Below are 17,728 nucleotides of genomic sequence, written 5' to 3'. Positions count from 1 at the left end.
CCTCCAACATTCTAAACAGTTTGCTGTTCCTCTCCCCCCCCCCCTAGCCAGTCAGAACACAGAGGTTATTTGCATGGAACACAGAGGTCGTTTGCATATGCGACTTGATTGGCTTTTGCCTCTAACATTCTAAACAGTTTTGCTGTTCTGAGGTAAAATGTGTCCAATCTCCAGGTGAGGGCTGGAGATCACTCAGAATTACAACTGCTTTCCAGATGGCAGAGATCGGTTCCCCTGGAGAAAATGGTGGGCTCTGTATCCTTATATGCTGCTGAGGTGGCCCCCGTATGACAGCCAATGTGATGTAGCAGTCAGGGCTTCAGAGCACGGGAGAGGCTGCAGGTGTGTGGAAAGCTGAAGACTGAGGGGGAAATAAAGGTAGATTGATGATTGGCTAGGAAGGAGATAGGTTTGCCAACTCCAGGTGGGAGATGTGAGGGATGGAGCCTGGAGAGGGTGAGGTTTCAGGAGGCGTGGGACCTCGGGCAGGTACAAAGCCATAGACTCCACCCTCCAAACCAACCATTGCCTTCTGGGGAGCCATTGTTGCCAATCTCCAACTGTTCTTTAGGGTAGCAGAGATCAGTTCCTCTGGAGAAAATGGTGGACTCAGTGTCATTATACCCTGCTGAAGTCACTACAGCAAATTGACACTGAGTGTCCAAGGCTGGGGCACCCGCCCAGAGCCTCTTTCTAGAGGCCGTTGTATTTATTTCCACAACAGGCCTTTTTCCTAGTGTTCTTATATTGTCATTTTGGAATAACCTGAAATGTATATTTACTTATATTATAAAGCAGGGATATCTATGATCCATTAGGGATGAGGGGTAGGCTTAACTTTCACTCTGCTTCATCCTGAGCAATTGGGGAGCTAAGCAACCACTCCTGTATGTTTTTTGTGCAAGAGGAAAAAGTAGCTTAGCTCCTCTTGGGTGCAAACATAACTTTAGCTTCTTATGCTTGTTATATCAGTATAACAGTAAGCAAAGACTTTTAAAGTTCCAGCTCTCCGTGCCGTATATGTTTCCCCAACATTTTCCCTCATTTTTGCCCTTTGCATCCATTGCTAGAAGAAAACAGCAAGGAAATTGCAAAGAGACAGGTAACTTTCAAGATATCTAATTTTATTGATTTATTTATTTTGCTGTGAAGTCACAGCCAAATTATGGTCACCCCATAGGGTGTTCAAGGGAAAAGACATCCAGAGGTGGTTTGCTATTGCCTGATTCAGCATAGCAACCCCGGTATTCCTTGGTCGTCTCCTATCCAAATACTACCAGGGTTGACTCTGTTCAGCTTCCAGGATCCAATAAGATGGGGCTAGCCTGTGCAGCTGAGAATATATCCACCTTTATAAAATTAGCAAATTCCTGTCCATGTGTTTTTGACAGACACACATTCTTTCTCTTGCTTAAACATGCTTAACCCGTTCTCATCTTGAAAAGCTAAGTAGGGTTAGGACTGGGACTGCCAGGTCTCTCCCATTAAAAACATCAATGTGGGGAATTTCACTGCTACGAAAATCATCTAGGCCAATACCCTCTGTCTTCATCTGGCTTGTAAGTGTGGTTAAGCCGTACTATGGTTAAATGAATTGTGACTTCTTGTCTTTGCTATACGGATTTACTGCCTGGGCTGGTTTTACTCTAATTTAATAGCAATAAAAAATTACTGCATATGGCCAAAAGCCATTACACTTTTGAATTAAGAATACAGAGGTTAACAGAGAACAGAAAAAAACCCACAATAATAAAAAACAGATTAGATACAGTGTAATAGGGTGCAAAAAGAAGATATCCTGGCCCAAAACCACAAATCAAGCCTGGCTTTGGCTCGGATTTTCACAGTGCCCAAATGCAAACGATGTGACTGTGTAGGGGACATGCAGGTCTGTATCAGCTGGAAGAAAAATAGGCTGGCTAAGATTCCCACAAGAAATTTAGATCTAGGTTCCAGGACGAAACATAGTACAGAAAGCCCTCTAATTCTAGGGCTTCACAGGGACTTGGGCACTGGACAACAGTTCTGAAAGAAGATAGCTATTCTAAGTTTATGAAAGGTAGCAGGGCTTTTTTTGTAGAAAAAGCCCAGCAGGAACTCATTAGCATAACAGGCCACACCCCTGACAGCACAGCTCATTAGCATATTAGGCCACACCACATGCCTTCCCTTGGGAGGATCTGTCCTGCGAGGAGCTCGGGCAAGCCAGCCCTTGGACAGATCCTTCCAGGGGCCCCCCTGGCCCACCCGCCTTGGAGTCGCCGGGGGGGTTCACTCTCCAGACCTTCCCTCTGTAGCCATGCACACAGAGATTTTGGCTGTAGTGGGCGTAGCCAACTCTGAAGCCAGCCGGAACTCCATTCCTGTGCGTTCCTGCCCCAAAATAGCCCTGAAAGGTAGTACTGGAAAGAGTTTTTTCCTTGTTATTGTACTCTACTTGAGGAACTACCTGGTATTAATCTTTTAATAAACTACTAATAAAATGTTTCCCTAATGCAGCCCAAAATGGAGATTTAGTAGACTAACCAAAGTGCAGTCAGAGGTTACTTTCTAAACTGAGAAGCACTAGCACATGATTCTGAGGAAAAGCCCAATGCTGGACTGTAGTTACTCAGATAACATACTCTCTGTTGTCCAATTAGCCAAAAACATGCCCCACTAACCATGCGCAGTGGCGTATCAGGGACCGCATACACTTTCAGGTTTTGCTGTTTGCCCAGGAATACTAAAACAGGAGGGTTGTCAAGCACATGACAAACTGCTACACATGATTCATATATCACAAGTTGTGTTATCAGCTCCCCAGCCCCGTAGCTAGGGATTTTGGGGGGAGGGGGCCTTGGGGGGGCACCAGCTGACTCCAGGGCAAGGGGGTTCTGCTTGGCATGCACCGACCCAGCCCCACTAGAGCCTTCCTCTGAGATGAGCCAAAATCCCAATGTTAATAGACACTAAAAGGTCTACGAAAGCTGCCGTGTTTAAAAGGAAAAAAGGAGAACAGGGATCAAGTTTCCTCCCTCACTTCTTCCCTGAGCGGATGATCTTTTCTGAAGCCTGGCACAGAAAATCCAATAGGAGGAGCTAACTGTGGCAATCCGACCAATGTGTGTGAGACTCAGGCAACCACCAGTTGCTGTCGAGTCCTAAAGATACTCATCTCAGATGAGCTCAAACAGGAATATGCTGGCTCAGATAAATCAGGGGGTGAGGGGGCCGGAGGGAGGGGGAGCTGAAGATGGGGGAGGGGCCCGCAAAAACAGCGGGGGACCGGGCCCCACGTTAGCTACGGGCCTGCAGCTCCCTGCCCCTCCCAGCAAATTCTGGGGCTGAATTTTGTTGAATACTGACTCAAAATAATACTTAAATATAACAGGACCTTGTTCTTTACATCTATGTTATAATATAATGCCAATAACATGTTTTACTTTCTTTCTTGCAGGTTTCATTGGTTAGCTTAGTAGCCAATGCTCTGGGCTATTCTGAACTAGGTGCCATTAAATCACTTCGAACGCTAAGAGCTTTGAGGCCTTTAAGAGCTCTGTCACGATTTGAAGGAATGAGGGTGAGTGATGAATGAGCCTGAAATAATATCTACATGAAATGAGGCTGTTCACATAGATTAAGAAATAAGAAGTCCATGTTAAAAGATGTCACTGTTTTATTTTCTGTGGCATGCCACTGTTGTCAGCCTCCCTACAAGTTATCCAAACCTTCTTGGTTAATCTCTTGGTTAAAGTTCAAACCCCTGAAACTTTCTGGGTTCCTTGAATGTATGTTGGTTATAGTGGTTTCAGGATTGCGCAGATATGAAAGACCTGCTACATGTATGTGTGTATCAAGAAACACGGGCTGTGTGTGTTCTGAATTTTGAAAAGCTCATATTTTTGAGGGCAATCCAAAATTTGCACTGAAAATAGCTGAGTTATGTGTAATTTCATTTGTGTTACATAGAAGAGAAGAAGAAGAGATTGGATTTATACTCCGCCCTTCACTTGGAGTCTCAGAGCGGCTTACAAACTCCTTTCCCTTCCCCTCCCCACAACAGACACCCTGTGAGGTGGGTGGGCCTGAGAGAACTCTGACACAAAGGGTGTGTTCAGACAGGGCATTTACAATGGTATAGGTGCTGGTTGCAATTGGTGTACTTACCGGCGTTCACACGTAGAACATCTGCCTTCCATCCCTAACCGTTGCAAAGAGCTTTAAACAGTTGTATTCTGCCACTAGGTCTCCAAGTGGTGGTATCCTGAGTGCAACGGTTGTAACTGCTTTACCCCCCGTCTGATCACTCTCCACCGTTGTAGAGCCACTTCCGTTTGGAAGCCCGAGGCTTCTGATTTTCGCCCGCCATTTTTTTTTGTTAGGTCGGCGATATGCGCTTGGGCAAAGCTTCGCCCTGGCTTTTTTTTTAAAAAAAGAAAAGGTCCTTAGTTTAAGGTTTTAGAGGAGTCTGGGACCTCAGGGAGGCCACTTTGCTCTTTAAACTTTAAAGGTAAGTCCTCACTTCAGGGCATGCTTTTCTGGACGGGGTGTTTTGCGCATGCGTGAAGATCGCCATTCTGTGGATGGCTGCCTATGCACATGCGCAAACTGAGTTTGAAAAAAACCCACAAACCGCTGACGCCCACTGTGTGTGAACGGGCATACAGCGATGGGCTCCGCAGACAGGAGGTAAGTGTGATCGCGGTTAGAACCGGTGCAGTTTATGCCGGCTGAAACACCCCGTCTGAACGCACCCAAACTGCTCTTTCAGGAACAGCTGTGCCAGAGCTTGTGGCCAACCCAAGGTCACATCAGCAGGTGCAAGTGGAGGAGTGGGGAATCAAACCCGGTTCTCCCAGATTAGAGTCCGCACACTTAACCACTACACCAAACTGGTTCTCAACATAATATGCCATATTTACTATTTTGCATAATTTATTGGTGGTCACAGGAGGGGAGGGGCAAAGAGCTGAGCTGAAGTCCCAGTAGAATCTTATTTAGCACAGGAATCGTCCCACACTTTCAAAGACATTTTGGAGTCAGAAGTGCTAAAAAATTCCTTTCTTTCCTTTGGGACGATCAGGACGCTTAATTATATGCTGAATGGCATGCTCTACATTTTTTTCTGTGCTTCTTTAGAAGCACAGTATTAATATATATACATTTTCCACAGGCAGCATATATACATTCGTCACAGTCGATACAGATGCATGATTTCAGTGTATCACTTGAAAATAGTAAGAGGTCAGTTTATCCAGAGAAGAGTATCACTTTAATAGTCCTGTGAACATGAGTACAGTATCCATGGGGAACTGTGGGTTGCTGCTTAAGAAATATGCCAGCTAGCAAAGCTTTTACCCAGCAGTGAGAGGGCAGCAGTCGGAAGCCTTGGCTGGGACCTGTAGCTCACTCGAAACGAGCCTTTCCTCTTATAGCTCTTCAACAAAAAGCACTAGTGACTTTTAAAAAAAATGAAACCTGGGAATTCGGACAACCAGATACAGGGATTGTTACAATGTTATAATGCTATTCAATTACCAATTTAAAAACAAAACTAAAAAGGCCCACTGTGGTGGGGGGAGGAAATGGGCACTGCAGGGTTAAGGTAGGGAAAATAGATGCCATGTAGGTGGGACTGGGAAAACCTGAACTTTCTTGAACACATAGCAGCTACCCAGGTTTTGCCGCGCTCTTTCCCAAAACTTTGCACGCTGAATTAGGGGGGTCTATCAAGATTACTCTTGTCTGATGCAATGTATGCATTAAAATTTTTACACTGGTTGCCTTGTATGTTATGCAAAACACTTTGGGACATAGTCTGGCTGTTAACTTTCCACAAAACCTAGTCTAGACTCACAAACATGGGACTTTGCATAGTCTTGTGATACCCCATTTAGAACAAAATCCAATCATGATACAAAGTTTCCCCAAAAGGCGTGTAGTTATTTCATTAATTAGATGCAGCCAAGAAATAATAGATCAGCAGATCTATTGCTTTCTCCCCCTATAAAATTCTGTAAAGGATTTAAAGGATATTTAGGGATGAGGTTTAAAAAATAACTACATAGTGGGAAAATGAGATGGACGTTCCTTGATCTTTTTGTGGAGATTTGTTGGCATGATCTCAACTGCTCTCGTTGCTTAGCTTTTATCTTGAAGTTGCAGCTCGGTTCAGGTGATAGTAAATTTTGCGCATTTGGGGTTCTCTCCTCTGCAGTCATTCTTTATTTCAAGTCATCGTTTTATCGTATTATTCTTTGGTTTCTGTTCTTGGTGTTTAACTTTCTTCTCTCTTTTCCCCCCTAGAGGACAAAAAAAAATTATGATTCCATCTTACCACTACCAGGTTTTCTTTTACTTTTTGCACTTATTTACTTTCTTTATAGAGTTTAATTCTTTGGTGTGTTTTTTTAACACATTACCATTAATGATAAGATTTCCTGTGAATGTCAACTATGTTTCCTCATGTATGGTGATCAAAATATCTTTAATATCAATTTATAAAGAAACGCATTAAAGGTATGAAGGTCTGTTCTTCAGCTATAAAAGATAAATTAAGTTTTCTTTTCTTTTCTTCTTCCATTTGAACACTAGGTGGTTGTTAATGCCCTGATAGGGGCGATCCCCTCCATCATGAATGTGCTTCTAGTGTGTCTCATATTCTGGCTGATCTTTAGCATCATGGGTGTGAATCTGTTTGCTGGCAAGTTCTACCATTGTGTTAATACCACAACAGGCGAGATGTTTAACGCCAGCGAAGTTAATAATAAAACTCAGTGTGACGAGCTTATACAAAACAACCAACCTGCCCGGTGGAAAAATGTGAAGGTCAACTTTGACAACGTTGCAGCTGGTTACCTTGCTCTGCTTCAAGTTGTAAGTAATTCTTCATTCTATATACTCATTTAGGCAGGGCTTTTTTTTTGTAGAAAAAGCCCAGCAGGAACTCATTAGCATAATAGGCCACATCCAACAGCAGAAACTCATTAGTATATTAGGCCACACCCCTGATAGCACAGCTAATTCGCATATTAAGACACACACCCATGCCTTTCCTTGGCTTGCCCGGGCACTTCACGGCTGTGGGGAGCCCAGGCAAGCCGGCCCTTGGATAGGCTGCAGAAGGCACGGGGAGGCATTTAAATGCCTCCTCAATCCTTCCAGGGCTCCCCTGGCCCACCCACCTCAGAGTGGCCGGGGGGGGTGTCGCTCTCCAGGCCTTCCCTCTGTAGCCATGCACACAGAGGTTTTGGCTGTAGTGGGCGTGGCCAACTCTGAAGCCAGCCGGAACTCCGTTCCTGTGCATCCCTGCCCAAAAATAGCCCTGCATTTAGGGAAATACAAGAAAACGACATGGCTGTCAAAAAAGTAGGTTCCTCTTTGCAGCGCTGCTGTCAGTGGGAAAGGCCTCCCGGGCACTGGAGCTCCATGAGTGCTTAGGAGTTTGCGCACATGGAAGGATCAATCTGGATCAGGTCGTATGTTACGTTAGCGGTGCTATTATCAAAATTCTGCAGTCAAAAAATAGAATACCCGCAGACTAACCTTTCTGTCTCCCATGTTATGAAAATATGTGCTGTAATAGTGTATAACACAGCAGCTCGCTCTGTGTCCATTATAATTTGGATCATAAGCAGCAAGATTTGAGGTAGTGATTGTTGTAATTTAGAGAGACATCCTTATCAGGAACACAGAGGACCGGAGTTACAGAGACTTCCTGCTGGCTAAAGGGAAGGAGCTGCACACAGTAGGAGTGGAAGAACATCCAAGGAAGCCAGGAGAAGACTGTGTTTGCTTGGCAATAAACTGTTACATCTGGTTTCTCTCCTATGATTGAACCCCTAACTTACCACAGCTGAAAGCTTTTGCAATCTAGCCAATACACATGTGGCTTAATTTAACAAAAGTTAGTTAATTAATTTGAATCTAGTCTACAAGTTCCTCTTTGTAGACTGGATCCTATGGTCCTATGCTGCTCAGACCTGCTGTGTCATCAGAGCAGCTGAGGCGGTGGCAGTCAGAGTCAATGTGACATTGTTGCGTTGTAGAATCATAGAACCACAGAGTTGGAAGGGGACATCCAGCCCAACCCCCTGCTCAATGCAGGATCAGCCTAGAACATCCCTGACAAGTGTTTGTCCAGCCACTGCTTAAAGACTGCTAGTGAGGGGGAGCTCACCACCTCCCAAGGCAGCTGATTCCACTGTTGCATACTTTCCCACCCTTAATTTAAACACATTATCGTGAGTACTATCCTCTGCTGCCAACAGGAACAGCTCCCTGCCCTCCTCTAAGTGACGACAGCCCTTCAGATACTTAAAGAGAGCAATCATGTCTCCCCTCGACCTCCTCTTCTCCAGACTAAACATTCCCAAGTCCCTCAGCCTTTCCTCTCAGGGCTCGGTCTCCAGGCCCCTGATCATCCTCTTCACCCTCCTCTGTACTTGCTCCATTCTGTCCACATCCTTTTTGAAGTGAGGCCTCCAGAACTGTGCACAATACTCCAGGTGCAGCCTGACCAATGCCGTGTAAAGCGGGTAGGCAGCTGATTCCACTGTTGCTGGCTTTTTAGAACCAGAAAGTTAAAGGGTGAGAAGAAGATAGCAAGAATGGAAACGCCACAGGCTGAAAGGAAGGCTGAAACTTGAACTCTGGGATAGTCACAGTGAACTGTTTTCTAAAGGTCTGACTCTGCAGTGACACTGTTATATCAAAGTGATTTGGGTGGCCTTCCCATGGGGGCCCAACGTGTAAATCACCCCTGATTCTGATTGTGCAAAACCTAGTAATGGAATGCTTGTGGCAACTTGTGGAGACACTGGGAGCTTAACCCAGTGCTATTGCCTTGAGGGCGATGGCTGTTTAGATGAGGCCTGCAGTCCCTTTGTAAGTGGGCTGGAGCTGAGCAACTGCTGCAGTTTTTAAAAGCCCAGAAGCTGCTTAATGCAATTTGCTGCTGGGAAAGATTTGGTCCCATACTAGAAGGGAGTTGGGCCAACCCTCAAAACTTTTAAGTGGCTGGTTTGGTTTCCACTCACCGCTGTCTTCTCTCCTTTTCTTCAAAAACATTGTGACATGCCAGAAGAACTAATAAACTACTACAGCAGTACTGGTGGCTGCTTTGACCCTTGTGGAAGGAATATAACTGACCTGAATCACTAGTGTAGACATTTTGTCCCCAACTGCATTTGCATTCACATTTTCCCCCATTGATTTATTTATTTACAGTATTTACAGTCTGCTTTTTATGTAAAGCCTCAAAGTAGATTAGAAAATTAGAATATACAATGGAATAACAAAAACATTATAAGACATACCATAGTGCAGTAACTGGGTAACAAAAAATTGAAGTTGATGCAATACAGACAGGATAAAAAACACAGTGAAACATAGGAAGCACTGGAAGCTACTTTCTGTCCAGAATTTAGCATGGAAATCTCCTGCATGTATGCAATAAAGATAAGTTTGCTATACTGAATGCTTTGTGACTATTAACTAAGCCCATGACTTCTACAATTATCATCAATACTTGTATTCTACATAGGCCACTTTTAAAGGATGGATGGATATTATGTATGCAGCTGTTGATTCACGGGATGTAAGTACCATTTTATACATTGTGGATGTGAACAATACAGCTTGCGTTTATTTTTATAGATTGCTTTATACAAGAAATGGGAATCCACTAAGCAATACCAGTAGTCAAGGTGTTATCAGTTCTCCTTTAGTATATAGGTGAACATTGTTGACCTAAGAGTAGCAGGGCTCAAACAAAGGGGAGGTTACAATGTGAGACTGCTGACTGTTATTTCATTCACAAGTTCAGAACAATGGAGCCCCCCAGGGCTGAATTGGGACATCGGATTCTTATCTCACTACAGATGCTAATTTTCTGCCCCTAAACATTTCCCCTCTGCTCTAATCAAGCTGATCTCAATATGCATTGTACTTTTCTATCCTTTGCAAGCATTCTTCAGGACACCCCTCCCACCTCCTACCTGGGATAAACAGGCTCAGATCCTCCATTCCTACTTGTATTTGACAAAGGGAGCACTGAAAATCTTGTTGGTCTTTAAGGTGCTAACTGGACTCGAATCTAAATTTTCTACTGCAGACCAACACGGCTGCCTTCTGAAACCACCCCTAGTGTTGTTCAGCTAGGGTTGCCAAGTCCATCTTCCACACCCAGTGGGGGACTTTGGGGGCGTTCCAGGAGGGGGTGGGGCATCCCCGACGTGATGATGTCACGTTGGGGATGTCCACCGCTGGATCTCCAGAAACTGCAGTTCCCTGGACTTAAAGTAGCTGGCGTTTCCCTTTTCAATGCAGGACCCAGCGTTTCCCCTTTAAGAGCAGCCGCATTTCCCTTTTAAGACCGAAGCTGGCATTTCCCTGCAAGCTTGCGGTAGTCGTGCTTGGGAGGAAACACGGGTTGCACGGGAGAGAGATGGGTGGCTGTGGGTGTTGGGGGTGGGGCTTTCCCTGCCGGCCATCTGGCCAGCGGCAGGTAGAACCCCCCAAAAAACGGGGGACCCCTGGCAAACCGGGGGGGTTGGCAACCCTATGTTCAGCTAATGAATGAAAATCCCCCCCCGAATTAAATTGCTCTTTTGTGAAGGAAATTTTTCATGTTTAGTGTCTACTCTAAAATATTATATATATTTTTAAATGGTTTGTAGGTGGAAGATCAACCCATGTATGAAGAGAACCTGTACATGTACCTTTATTTTGTTATCTTCATAATCTTTGGATCATTTTTTACCTTAAACCTTTTTATTGGTGTCATCATAGATAACTTCAATCAGCAAAAAAAGAAGATAAGTATTGGGAAGGGGTCCCCCCCCTTCTATGCTTTTAGAAGTAAAACTGCATATGTCTTAAAACTGCTAAACCTAAGTTCTGCCCAGCATAGTCATCACTGTAGAAATGTTCAATTTCAATGCATTTTCCATTTATTTCAAATAGTTCAACAAAAGGTTACCATTGATTTTGTTCTGAGTTTATCCTGTGGTAACTGCAACATCAGTTATTCATTTTTATCTTGCTTTCCTACATCTTGGCATGCAGGCAGCTCTCAAAATAGCATGGTAACAGTAAGAATGTTTACTACTTTGCATGAACAAATATAAAAGCAAAGGAGAAGAGGAGCACACAAGCTTCTCATTAGGGTTGCCAGGTCCTATCTTGTCGCCAGCAGGGGGATTTGGGGGTGTTCCTGGAGGGGGAAGGGACATCACATGATGTCCCCAACATGATGACATCACCCGGAAGTGACGTCATCGTGTCAGTGCTGCCGTACGGCAATGCTGTGGCTTGAGGGCAGAACTCCATGGTTTGAAGGCAAATTTACTATAGCGTTTTGCCCTCAAACCAGAACGTCTCCTGAAACACCACCGATGTGATGATGTCACTTCCGGGTGACATCATTGCATTGGTGACATCATGTATGGCTGTTTGGGGTCGAGCAGAAGCCCTGAAAACTGGAGGAACCCCTGCCTGCCCAGACCTGGGCAGCCCTAAACCCTACTTTTCATATACAAATCAACATTGCAGAAATCCTTCCATCAGTGGAAATTTTGGAGGAAGCCAATCCACAGTTGGCCAGTTTAGACATAATGACAAGCTATGGTTTACAGAACAGTACAAACTGAAAACAAAACTATGTAAAAGAGATGTGGAGGAGCACATAACATGAGTACATAAGAGATGCCAGTGTTGGATCAGGCCAATGGCCCATCCAGTCCACTTTGTCACACAATGGCCAAAAATACCAGGTGACAATCAGGAGGTCCACCAGTGGGGCCAGGACACTAGAAGCTCTCCCAGTGTTGCCCCCCCCCCCAAGTACCAAGAATACAGTTCCTCACTTGCCCCAGACTGAGAGTTCCTATCTATACTTTGTGGCTAATAGCCACTGATGGACCTCTGCTCCATATGTTTATCTAATTCCGTCTTGAAGCCGTCCATGCTTATAGCCACCACCACCTCCTGTGGCAGTGAATCCCATGTGTTAATCACTCTTAGGGTGAAGAGCCTGCAGTTTCCTTTAATCCCCCAAACCATAGTCTGGGGATTATCTGAACCATTCCTTTGTGCAACATTGCTTAATTGTGCAATTGATTTCCTTGAATACAGGCCTGAAATTGTGTGTGCTACAAGTATTGATACGTTTCCAGATAACAACACAGTGATGTAAGAGGATCCATAAACGTGGTTGTAACTGGTTTTGTTTTTGTCCCTTTACTTTGGAGGGCAAGACATCTTTATGACAGAGGAACAGAAGAAATATTATAATGCAATGAAAAAGTTAGGATCCAAAAAGCCCCAGAAACCTATCCCCAGACCAGGGGTAAGAATGAATTCCTTTCTACTTGGTATTTTTTAATGTATTGCTTTCTCTGCTTGTTTCCTTTTTTCTGCATTTATACCTAAATGTGCCCAAATCATATATTTCCTAGGATTATAATTCAAATAATTAATGTAGTTCACAATAGGGCAATTAGATATATGAAATAACAGGTAATAGTGTTCATCTTTAAGTTTATGATTTGCTTGACTCCTAGTGCAGCTTCGGCAAAATTGGAACTGTTGATTTCCTTTCTGATTGTTTTGTAATGAAATAATAACTATAATAATCATTGTTTCACAGAAAAGTAGGTGACTGAAAGCAGATATTTAACTGCACCATCTTTAAAGAATGTGATCCAAGGGCATCCAAGGGAAAGGATGAAACTTTGTTAACAGAAATGTGGAATCATTAGCGGATTTGTAAAGTTTTAATGATCTTAACATTTTGTTCTGGATTTTGCAGAATAAATTCCAAGGCATGGTTTTTGATTGTGTAACAAAGCAAGCCTTTGACATCAGCATCATGATTCTCATCTGCCTTAACATGGTCACCATGATGGTGGAAACAGATGACCAAAGTAAAGAAATGGAAACCATTTTGTATAGGATTAACTTCGTGTTCATTGTCCTTTTTACTGGAGAGTGTGTCCTCAAATTGACTTCCCTCCGTCATTATTACTTCACCATTGGCTGGAACATTTTTGATTTTGTGGTTGTCATTCTGTCAATTGTAGGTAAGAACATTTGTTTCCAAGAATGATTTTTTTAAAAAAGAAACATTTACAAGGATTTACACAGAAGAGAACGTTTTTATAGTCCTTGTACAATCAAGATAAAAATGCTGTGTCCTTGCAAGCTTGTAATGTTGCATTGTTAACTGCCTTGGGTCTGAGGAGATAAGATAAGATATAAATGGTTTAAATAAATACATGTGCATCCCAAGACAGGATGTAGCCACATGTTTCCTTCTGCATTATAATGCAGTTGGCCATGTACATTCTCATCCAGAATGAGAAGTACATTAAAGGCTTCACATACAGAAGCATGCCCATATCTGGCTGCCCATACCCCCCTCCCCCCGAGCATCCAAGTATGCCTCTGCCTTGGTGGACTGGGACACTAATTTATATTAATTTGCCCGCAACTAGCATGGCACATTATTTTTCCTTTCTGTGTGGCCATACAGTCACTTAAAGCTTTTGCGTTTCCAGGTCGCATTTGGGATGGAGCGGCTTGGCCAGCCTTACACCGCCTCATTCAAAATGATCACCCATACACAGTTTCTTTGGAAATTAGGTGGATAAAATTGGCCACAACTTTATTGATTACAGCTGTTATAGACATTGGCACAGCATGGGTCCACCGGATCTGTCCCGTTGGCTGACCCTTCTGCCAGCCGAGGTATCCGTTACCCAGCCAGCCGGCATGGGTAGAAACTGCAGGGTGGCAGGTTGCTGGGGTTCACCTGGATGCCTGCCCCTGTGTGAACTCCTCTGCCACCTGGCGGTGGGGGCCATTGCTGTTAGTCTCTGCACTTGCCAGTTCCCTTCCGCCCTCACGCCAAGACCCTTACAGGGGTACCCACCTCCGGAAGACGGCACGCAGGCCGATTTCCGCCAAACGGATCCGGCCCCATGCTGTCACTGCCAAGAGTTGTGATGAAATTTGTACCCTGGAACTAAATATCTAAACTAACAACACACAAACAAAGATGACCCGCAACCCCCTTTACCAGTAACCCCCTCTGCTGTGCCCTTCCCCTTACCAAGGCCCAAGAAAACAGGGAGGGATGGGCAGGCAAGCAGCTCCCGTCGCAGCTGGAATGGGGTGAGGATGGTGAGTGGCCTGGGTCACGTACGCCCCAGGCCTCTCCCTCCGGACACCCCGCTGCCCAGCGATTGGCCCAGGCAGGGAGGGGAGGTGCCTACCTTCCCGCCACTTGCCTGCCCCCCCGACCCGGCATCTGGCCAGCCTCCTCCATCCCCCGCCCGGCCCTGCAAATGGTGGGCCTCGCCTACGCGGGCCCTTTCTGCTTGTAGAGTCACGCCATACCTTTAGTTCGAAGGGTTGTTTTTCTAGCAGTGCAACTCAATGAAAAAGACTAGTAAACTTATTAATTCAAGCAAGCTTCACACAATATAAATTTTTAATTGACAAAGGTGTGAGGAAGTGGTCTCTTGATAAGCAAGGATCTGATTTCATAAACTCCTTCAGACTTTTTAGAAAATGAAATTAATCCTTTGAAATATATCTACTCGTGAGAGGAGGGACCTTTTAACTGGTTTGATGCTGAAGTGCTAAACCCAGAGCTTGGGAAGCATTCTAAGCAAAAGTAATCCTGGTGTGGAATGGGAGGGGGGGTCCATCTTCAGTACTGTATTTGGAGACATGCAGGCTGCATGGGCCAAGCTGCATGTGCAGTGATCTTCCTTTGCAAAACAAATGAACTGGGGCTGGATGTACATCTAGGATAGTTGGTCTAGCTCTTGTCACATATCCATACTGAGAACACCATGGCTATTTTAATGCTCACATGGCAATCCAGGGTGGTCCTTCTGCTTATACAAGGGGAGGAGGAGGGTATCTGATTTCCAGAAATGTCTCCTCCCGGCTGCAGCCCTCCCCCATCCATTCCATATCACATGCCTTGACCCTCCAGAGTGGCTTTCACAAGGTGGGGAGCTGCAGCAGGTAAGAAGGGGCAGAAATCCTGTTGCATGATCCAAACTATGACTGCAGTTCTGTGAAGCCAATGATCTGTTTCCTTCTGCTATGTTGGATCCTATGACTTGTCTTCCACTAAGTCTTTGACTTTGAAATGTTCTATGAAGTCTGGGAAAAGCCTGATCCAGATGCATCCCAGACATCCTCCAATGAGGAATTACTTTTTTTGCTGATGGAGTAGGACAATGCCTTTCTTTGTTTTAGGCAGGTTTTCTCCATTGGAGGAAGACTTGGTGAAAGGAAGTCAGAGGATCTAGCCCAGTGCTCATATCATATTCAAATAACTATGTATGTTTAATGTGTGCTTGTCTATTTTACTGTGTGGTACATTCAGTGAAAAGTCAGAACTGGCTGTTATGTCCCATTGTGTTTACAGCTACAAAATATATGAATGTATCATTGCATATGACCAGATGGCCTCTTTATTCCTACATGCAGGTAATTATCTGTGTAGGAAAATTATCAGGTGTAAAGTGGCCCTAAAGAGAGCATGGTTTTGACTCTACACATGTACTAGCTGTAGCCTGACTCGCTCTTATATCACTCAAACCAATTTATTTTAATGTTCTTTTATTACTTTCTATAGTACTTTCTAGTGTGCAAACCCCATTAAAGTTCAGAGAACCAGAGCGTTTTACTGATTCTGCTGTGCTATCAGTCAAAAGCTTTAAAATGCCCTTAGGATAATTGAAGATTGACCAAGCACATTCTTGTTTTTGTTAATTGCTAAGTTTCCTGCACTTGAAATGATTTTTTAAATGATTACTCGTGTATCGTCATAGTAATCAGAAGGAACAAAAATACGGCACTGACACTGAAGTGTGGACTTAATTTAGCTTGAGCTATCTGACACTTGTACATGGAATCCTGAGTTTAATGGCCAAATCATGTTCCTAAAATAATAACAAACAACTGTGCTGTAAAACTAATGCTGCATTTTCAATGTATTTTTCTTTTACAGGTATGTTTCTAGCAGAGATTATTGAGAAATACTTTGTGTCCCCCACCTTGTTCCGCGTTATCCGACTCGCCAGGATAGGTCGAATCCTGCGGCTTATCAAGGGCGCTAAAGGGATCCGCACTCTCCTTTTCGCCTTGATGATGTCTCTGCCTGCCTTGTTTAACATTGGTCTCCTGCTATTCCTCGTCATGTTCATCTATGCTATATTTGGAATGTCCAACTTTGCCTACGTCAAGAGAGAAGTTGGGATTGATGACATGTTCAACTTTGAAACTTTTGGAAACAGCATGATCTGCCTCTTTCAAATTACCACCTCTGCCGGCTGGGATGGTTTGCTGGCACCCATTCTCAACAGTGGGCCTCCAGACTGTGACCCTGAGATAGATCATCCAGGGAGCTCAGTCAAAGGAGACTGCGGCAACCCTTCTGTTGGGATTTTCTTTTTTGTCAGCTACATTATCATATCATTTCTAGTTGTAGTAAACATGTATATTGCTGTTATTCTGGAGAACTTCAGTGTTGCAACAGAAGAGAGCGCTGAGCCTTTGAGCGAGGATGACTTTGAAATGTTCTATGAAGTCTGGGAAAAGTTTGATCCAGATGCATCCCAGTTTATAGAGTACAGCAAACTCTCTGACTTTGCTGCTTCACTGGACCCTCCTCTTCTAATTCCAAAACCAAACCATGTTCCGCTTATTGCAATGGATCTGCCCATGGTAAATGGTGACAGAATTCACTGCCTTGACATCTTGTTTGCCTTTACAAAGCGTGTTTTGGGAGAAAGTGAAGAAATGGATTTACTTAGAGTGCAAATGGAGGATCGGTTTATGCAAGCAAATCCTTCAAAAGTTTCATATGAACCAATTACAACCACGTTGAAACGAAAGCAGGAGGAAGTATCTGCTACCATCATTCAGCGAGCCGCCAGGCGGTTCCTCTTAAAACAAAAAGTTAAAAAAGTGACTTCTATGTATAATAAAGGTAAGTGCAAAGATGGTGATCTGCTGCCCATCAAAGACATGATTACTGATAAGCTTAATGGGAACACCACTCCAGAGAAAACGGATGAGAGCTCCTCCACCACCTCCCCACCTTCCTATGACAGCGTCACAAAGCCAGACAGCTATGAAAAAAGTAAAGCTGAGAGAGACTACAAAGGTAAAGATGCCAAGGCTAGCAAAAAGTGAAACGAACCTTTTTGAACTCCGTTGGTGTGGGAGGAAAAAAGTTTACAACCTTTGCAAAGGATGTATTCATGTGCTGGACTCTGATGGGAGTTTTATGCCAAACTGTCACTTTTAACTAATATATATTTTAAAAAATCTCTAAAGGTCAGTGCCTATAATACGACAGTGTTCCCCGGCATCAGACTGTAACTCTATAAAACAGGGTAACAGCCTTGGCAGCAAGTTACTGCTCTCGCTGCAGCTGATGTTGTAGAAGAGAGACAGTACGGGTGCCTGGATCATAGGGAGTAAGTCGTGTGAGGCTATAACTGGTGTGTTTTAATATATTGCAAGACACTTAGTTCAGTAAGTGTATTCACTGTGTGTATTTCAACTGCCACATTTGCCATATTTTTACAAAAAAAAGTGTTGGTGAGTTTATCATTTTTTAAATTCGCAGGGTGTTTATTATTATTATATGTGACTATTTTTGTAAACGGGTTTTATGTTGCAATGGAAGGGAGGGGGGATTTACTAGGACCAGGCG

The 17,728-nt window shown here is 44.0% G+C and overlaps 1 protein-coding gene across 7 annotated transcripts in view; it reads left to right on the top strand.

Moving 5' to 3' along the window:
• The window catches only part of LOC107120658 (sodium channel protein type 2 subunit alpha), a 91,400-nt gene extending 74,198 nt beyond the window's left edge, over window positions 1-17,202 (top strand). For all 7 annotated transcript variants that reach the window (XM_015423416.1, XM_015423414.1, XM_015423411.1 and 4 more), the window contains 7 exons: window positions 3,440-3,562; window positions 6,577-6,858; window positions 9,527-9,580; window positions 10,662-10,799; window positions 12,227-12,331; window positions 12,794-13,064; window positions 16,016-17,202. In XM_015423416.1, the coding sequence (XP_015278902.1) occupies window positions 3,440-3,562; window positions 6,577-6,858; window positions 9,527-9,580; window positions 10,662-10,799; window positions 12,227-12,331; window positions 12,794-13,064; window positions 16,016-17,202 (2,160 nt within the window). The remainder of the gene's footprint in view (window positions 1-3,439; window positions 3,563-6,576; window positions 6,859-9,526; window positions 9,581-10,661; window positions 10,800-12,226; window positions 12,332-12,793; window positions 13,065-16,015) is intronic.
• Window positions 17,203-17,728: the final 526 nt, after the last annotated feature.

This window comes from Gekko japonicus, unplaced genomic scaffold (genome assembly GCF_001447785.1).
Source record: "Gekko japonicus isolate JY-2015 unplaced genomic scaffold, Gekko_japonicus_V1.1 scaffold1934, whole genome shotgun sequence".
In the NCBI taxonomy this organism is placed as follows: Eukaryota; Metazoa; Chordata; class Lepidosauria; order Squamata; family Gekkonidae; genus Gekko; species Gekko japonicus.
This window is presented reverse-complemented; position numbering and strand designations above follow the sequence as displayed.